A 6,872-nucleotide genomic window follows, 5' to 3' on the forward strand; every position below is an offset into this window, starting at 1 on the left:
AAAACAACATGTCTACACCAGATGCGAGCGGCGCGATTTGACAAAAGCAAATAGAACCCAGTGATGTTCTCCTCTGTGGATGCGGCGCGACGCGACACGACACGACACGACAAATCCATGACAGTACAATTGATGCCCCATTCTATTTCTGACGAACTCCAGTGCTCTGACACAAAGGACCATTTCAAATATTCATAAGAGAATCGTGAAAAAATAATTTCCTCGGTGAACATAAGAGACTTTCCAAAAAAAAAGGGGGTGGGTGGGGCCTTGAAAAATATTTTTCTCTACAAAAGGGGGGCCGGCAGAAAAAGTTTGGGAACCACTGGCCAACTCAAACACACAATATTTAATTTAATTTAATTTAATTTAATTCATACAGGCCTACCTCATGTTGCACGTTTGCACTTTTTGAGAAAAACAATGGCACAATAAAAAAAGACTTTTCAGGTCTATGTCCAATCCCTCACTTTTTCTAGTTATATAAGGTTAAAATATTTTGCCTGTAATTTTTTTTTTCTCACATCGCAATATAATATTGATATAGCCTGGACAGTGTAAAATATCGTGATATGAATTTTAGCTCATATCGCCCACCCGTATTTGGTACGCATGTGTACCGAACAAATACAGCATTGTTTTAACCACCGCACAAGTGAAACTTCATTGGAAACTTCCAGTTTTATATACTGTTACTTTTGATAAGAAACACTTTCAAATTATGTCCTTTTTTTCAGGAAATTCAAACAATAAATGCAGTTTTGACGCTCTTTGATGTGGTGTGACAGATCGCTGTATAAACGCCTCAGTTCAAACTGCAGCGCGAAGCGCGAGTGAGTGTGATCTTCCCTTCCTCATTACTAATTGTTTACACACAAAATAAACATGAATGAAAATCTCATGTAATCGCTCAATCAGCGTTTCAACCGCGGAAAGACGTCAATAAAACAGTTTGTAAACAAAATGTCACATAGCATTTAATTTACCTCATTCAAGTTATCAGTGTCCACAGCTCATTAGTTCGCTAGAGAAATGAAGTCTAGAGACTTTACTCAAATGAGAGATTTTATGTTCAGTAAACCACTGTTTAATAAATAAAAAAAGCTATTTTATGTTTAGTTTTTCCCCCTGCTTTACCAAAACCATACTGAACCGTGACATCAAAACCGAGGTACATACTGAACCGTCATGTTTGTGTACCGTTACACCCATAATATGAGCAATATCACATGAGTAGACGTGAGATATGGCTTTATATAGGCACGGCTGTGATTTGCCGTAGGCACGAGACCGCAGGTAATCACAGCGTTCCGATATACAGACATATCTCACGGCTACGAGTGTGATATTACGTTTATACAACAGTTCGACTGCACGAGTGTGTAAATGAATAAGAAACACCAACGGAGTGTCTTTAAAAATCCTCTTTTGTGCAGAAATACTTCCTTCCGCCACAGATTCAAAATCTCAGTTTGACAGTTTAACAGCTGAGCCCAAGCCTCCGTTACTAATTTTAAAAGCAGCATATTATGTGGAGTCTAGTATTATGACAGAGAGATGGACTGAGCGAGTGTGATTACCTGCATCTGATACAGCATTCATTCTTTAGCTGAATCTCATATTCACAATAAAACATTAGTTTGAATGTCCGCTGAGGAAAGCGATATCTTTGTCGTACTATCCGATCATCTGTTAAAGGTGATTTCCGATGACAACGCTGCTCAGTGAGTTTGTTGGCTGCCTCTTACAAGCTGTTGTTGAAAGTAAAAATAATTTCCTTGTTTACAACTAGGGCTGTGCGATATTGAAGAAAAATGCGATATGTGATACCTTGTTAAAAAATGCGATATTCGATATGCGATACGATATTGCTTAACGTGTGTAAAATCAATTTCAATTATATTTTAAAATGAAAATTATATAACCAATTTTCACACATTCTATCTTGGAAAAGAAAGAATCACTACAACTTCTGAAAGTGACCAGCAGTGTTTTAGCATTACATAAAAAGTAATGTCACAAATCAGAAAATGTCATTTTAACATCAGTGTGAACATACAAAAAAAAAAAAAATTAATGACACTAATTTTATATCGTTTTAACTTTGCTTTCCATACACTTTAAGTACTTCTTCATATACCACAGCAAAAACTATAGTCTGAGAAAGGCAAAGTTAAAGGCAAGTGAACAGTCAGTAGAAAGAAAAAGAAAAAAAGAAATACACAATTTACAAGCATAGATAATATAAACAGTAGTATTCAGGTACAGAAATGTAATAATTAAGTGTAAAATAGCACTGCATAGTGTTCACTGTATGAATTAAATTTTGATTAATATTTGTTATAGCTGTTTTGTTGTTTTATTAACATTAGTGACATATTCAGCAGCACGTATTTATAGGCTGCTGTCCCTTTAAATCCGACTGCACGGATCCAGTATAATGATACACATCCGATTTCTTTCTCAGCTGTTTATATTAATTTAAAACATAACCGACTGCATTTACGAGAATGATCGTCGAGATGGGATGCGAAAGACGAATCAACTCGGTGTTCGCACGCCGTCTGAAACGTGTCTCTCTGTGTGTGTGTGCGTGCGCTTTGCACATGTGCGGCAGAACGGAACATACGCTGTGCAAGATGCGGCGTGTGCACGTGCTTCAGGTGTGAGTCAGACAGCAAGACGAGACGGCAAAGAGTTGTTTTCTGCAACTTATTGCACTTAATACAACCCTGTTTCAGTCTCTCTCAATATAAAAATTTACTGCTGACTCATAAAAAACAGTCTCTTGTCAACATCTAATGGTGGAACAATGCAACTAAAATCACCATCACGAACACACACACACACGGTTTCCCAATACTAAATACTACTATTATTTATATAAAATATTATTTATTAAATAATAATATTTAATAAACAACAAAAGCCATCATAAAAATTGTTAGGCAATTCAGTCAAAAGTACAAAGGCAGCGCTCTGATATACTGCATTGAAGTTACATAAAATATAAAGTGATGAGATTTTGCCCTCAAATAGACGTTATCCTTATTAACAAACTGCATATTTGAAGTCTAAACAAGTACATTCCTGCCTAAAAACTCTTAAAACTACATTCTGTGACATATATATATATAATTTTTGCATTTGTTAAGAGAAGAGCTAGTTATGAAGTATGACTTTTTGTTATTCATCTGTTTTTGTTTTTTGTTTTTTTCCCAAGAGGTGTGATGTTACGCCTCTACCATACTGTGATGCCCTGTCCGGCCGGAGCGACGGCATCACACAAGGCGGCCTAGAGTGAGCGGCGGCCGGCGGATTCGACAAAGGAGCGGCCGTTGGGCTTGCGGCAACCACAAGTGATGACCCCGGGCTGGACTCCGCTTCGTCTACGGTGAAAGCCGATCCGGCGATCCACAGCGCGAAGTTGATGTATTTCCTCAGCGACCAGCACGGATCAGCTCTAGGCATGACGAAGCGGATAGCATCCACTTTTGGGAGGCCAAACAAAGTAGTTTCGCTTTCACAATGAAACACAGCGCCTTCACGACATGGCGGCAGCAACAATACTACAGAGAGAATAAAAGTTATGCCGCCTTTCTTTGCGTGAACATTTGGGCAGCGTTATGCAAATCTTCCCACATCGTGACGTAGACATGTGGGGGTGTGTTAGAACAAGCCATTTTAGGTAGGTGTGGTTGACTCTTAACTTTTATAAAGAATATCTCTTTGGATTTGAGACTTTAGTCTTTGCAACTTTACAGATCTTCTTTATGCACCAAGAGCTTGTAACACTTCAAAGAGAAAGGAACAATTTAAATCGCATCATATGACCCCTTTAAGTCATTAGTCTGCGTCTCTCCTGTAATTTAATTTTACCTTAGTGGAACTCTTCTGTGCTGAGCTGAATTAACACATTCACAGCACAATGATTAAAGCACTTACATAGCTGACAAGTAATTAAATTCCTGCTGTGTGCACTTTGTTTTCTCAGACAGGGATAGTTAGTAATAATGTAGCAAATTGGCCACGTTATCTATATGTTCTTTAACTTGTGTCCACCACTGCAGAGAGCTGGAGAGCCAAATTGAATATATTGAGTTAGACTCCTGCCACCTTGTGTTTGTTATATGCTGGTGCAGTCTGGAGTTTTATAATTCAAAGCAGAGGAATTGATGTCCAGTCCAGGATTGCATGCAAATGTCAAGAATCTGCATTCTTAATCATGTTTAATCATGTATCAAATTGATGTGCAACTTTAATGTGTATTTTTTAGATGCACTTTCACTTGAAAAACATGATTCAGGCCATTTTTATATTCTTGCTGTTAGAATTAATTTCTCATTTGCATTCTAATGCCCTACATGAATAATTCATGTTTCAATACCCCGTGGGTAATCTCATTGGGTGCGTTGTGTTTTGACATATTCATATGTGGATCAAACCCTCCCACAAATATTCACCAAAACCATACTGTATTCTAGATTGTGGTTTAAATGACAGACCTGCTGCTTACAGCTCTGTTGCTTTCTAGCCTAATGAATGCAGCTTTTTTAGCAGCGTTCCACTGTAGAGAGAGAGTCTTGAGGGTGTTATATAACAGCACAGGGTGTGTGTGCACAAGTCGAAATTATTTAAATAAATACTGCCAGTCCTTATACTTTTTACCTGCTGCTGTTTTGCAGTATGTGTGTATCTAATCTAGTGCAGATTCTAGATTTGGGGAAGTTGTGGCCTAATGGTTAGAGAGTCGGACTCGTAACCCAAAGGTTGCGGGTTCGAGTCTCGTACCGGCAGGGATTGTAGGTGGGGGGAGTGAATGTACAGCGCTCTCTTCCACCTTAAATACCACGACTGAGGTGCCCTTGAGCAAGGCACCAAACCCCCAACTGCTCCCCGGGCGCCGCAGCATAAATGGCTGCTCACTGCTCCAGGTGTGTGTTCACGGTGCGTGTGTGTTCACTGCTGTGTGTGTGCACTTTGGATGGATTAAATGCAGAGCACTAATTCCAAGTATGGGTCATACTTGGCCACATGTCACGTCACTTTTTTTAGTATCAAGCAACCTCCAAAATCTTCACCCTCACTCAATTCCTGCCTCTTCTTTGTTCTGAATTAAAGAGAGAGAGGGTAAAAGGGAGAAAGAAAAGACCGAAAGAGAGAATCCCCCGTGCGGCGGGGTGCTTTTCCTACTGCTGTCAGCTGAAATGCCTCATCCAGCATCAAATAGCATAGTTCTCCCTGCATGCCTGATGCCAATGTGTGAGTACGAGTCCCTAGCCCAGAGAGACGGATACGGCAACCCGTCGCAATGCTCTGCTGGGAGCGTACACCGAGGGATGTGATCCGTCTCTGACTCTTTTCTTCCTCTTCTTGAATTCCTTCCCTTCAGAAGCTTTGCTGCTACACCAATCCTTATGCCACACAATACCTGCAATGATTTTTGCATGTTATTGTGCACTGAGGTCCAATGTGAAGGTAAGACCATGCTGTGAGTGTGAACTTTTGTGTGTACTGTACATATGTGAGTGTCACATGGGGCTGTACGATTATGCCATGTGGCCGCTCTGGTTGTTGTGGCATCTGTGAATTGCCACACCAGGATATTTTTCTGTCAGTAATGGCAGAGTTGGCTGATTTTTACATGAATTGTTTCAAGTTTGTGATTTTCTGGATGAGGTTTATCCAGAAGCATTGGGGGTCTTGTAACAGTCTTAGTACGACTGTGAAAATGCTTATAATTATGACATTTTTTAACAAGACATTTTTTAAATCTCTAAAGAGATTAAAGTGTAGTGTAGTTTATCTGAGTACTGCTAATTTAAAAACAATGTAGCCTTTCTCAGTGTTACTCTTTATCCAAGTTCTGTCTTGTACAAGCTTGCAAATTGTCACATTGTCACATTGTCATAACTATTAAAATCAATAATAATACGAAATGTTTCTTAAGCACCAAATCAGCATATTAGAATGATTTCTGAAGGATCCTGTGAAATTGAACTCAGGAGTAATGACTGATAAAAATTCAGCTTTGCCGTCACAGAAATAAATTAAAGATAATTGCTGTTTTAAAATATATAAATGTTATATATATATAAAAATAATTTTAAAAATGACTATTTTCTGTAAACATTGTGAGCAGCTTCTTATGTGTGTGTATTGTATATTTTCTCTATATTTATTGATTTGTTTAGTATTATTAATATTGCCATAATTATACCTGTCTGTCCCACTCCTTTTTGCTGCAGTTTCCTGTCTTGAGTTTGTCTGCTAAAGTGTGAGAGGTCTTTAATATGCAAGCAAGTGTTACTGCACCTGTCTGCCTCACTTCCCCCACCTCCCTCTGCTGACTGAGCAGGAAGTGCCCTGATAATGCAAGGTGGGGCGGTGCTGCCTGTGACAGTCGACTCTGCTTTATACACAAACTTTGTTGAAGAATACAGAAATAAAGCTCGGAAACACTTGTGTGAATTGAACTATTCAGATATAACCTGGCTTTTTTCTATTCTCTGCAGACATGCATATGGAGAAGATTTTCTTGGGGGCTCGTCCGGGTTTTCTTATGTTGGTAAATTGCTGCTTGTCTGTAGTAGGTGGCATTCTGCTTTCCTCTGCAGCTTGTAATGGATTTATCTAAGAGAAGCTGTGTTCTCATGCATCAAGCTGGCAGTAAACATGATGCCATGGATGCAGGGGTGGACATGCTGGCGATGGGAGGAGAGGAAGTGAGCATGGGAAGCCAAAAACTGTGTGAATGATTTGGTCCCTGAGCGATTATAGTAATACATTTGCAATGTGTGTGATACTTGATTGTATAGGAATGCAAGTGTAGGATTGTGTGTGTGTGTGTGTGTGTGTGTGTGTGTGTGTGT

The 6,872-nt window shown here is 39.2% G+C and overlaps 1 protein-coding gene across 26 annotated transcripts in view; it reads left to right on the plus strand.

The window, feature by feature from the left end:
* The window catches only part of dlg2 (discs, large homolog 2 (Drosophila)), a 212,174-nt gene that overhangs the window by 31,463 nt on the left and 173,839 nt on the right, over window positions 1-6,872 (plus strand). The window contains exon 1 of one of the 26 annotated variants that reach the window (XM_016490328.1): window positions 5,297-5,478. The exons of the other annotated variants lie outside the window; for them this stretch is intronic. Within the exon in view, the coding sequence (XP_016345814.1) occupies window positions 5,437-5,478 (42 nt within the window). The 5' untranslated portion in view covers window positions 5,297-5,436. Of the gene's footprint in view, window positions 1-5,296; window positions 5,479-6,872 lie in introns of those variants that run through there. 26 annotated transcript variants of the gene reach the window in all.

This window comes from Sinocyclocheilus anshuiensis, unplaced genomic scaffold, assembly GCF_001515605.1.
Source record: "Sinocyclocheilus anshuiensis isolate Anshui unplaced genomic scaffold, SAMN03320099.WGS_v1.1 scaffold186, whole genome shotgun sequence".
Taxonomy (NCBI): domain Eukaryota; kingdom Metazoa; phylum Chordata; class Actinopteri; order Cypriniformes; family Cyprinidae; genus Sinocyclocheilus; species Sinocyclocheilus anshuiensis.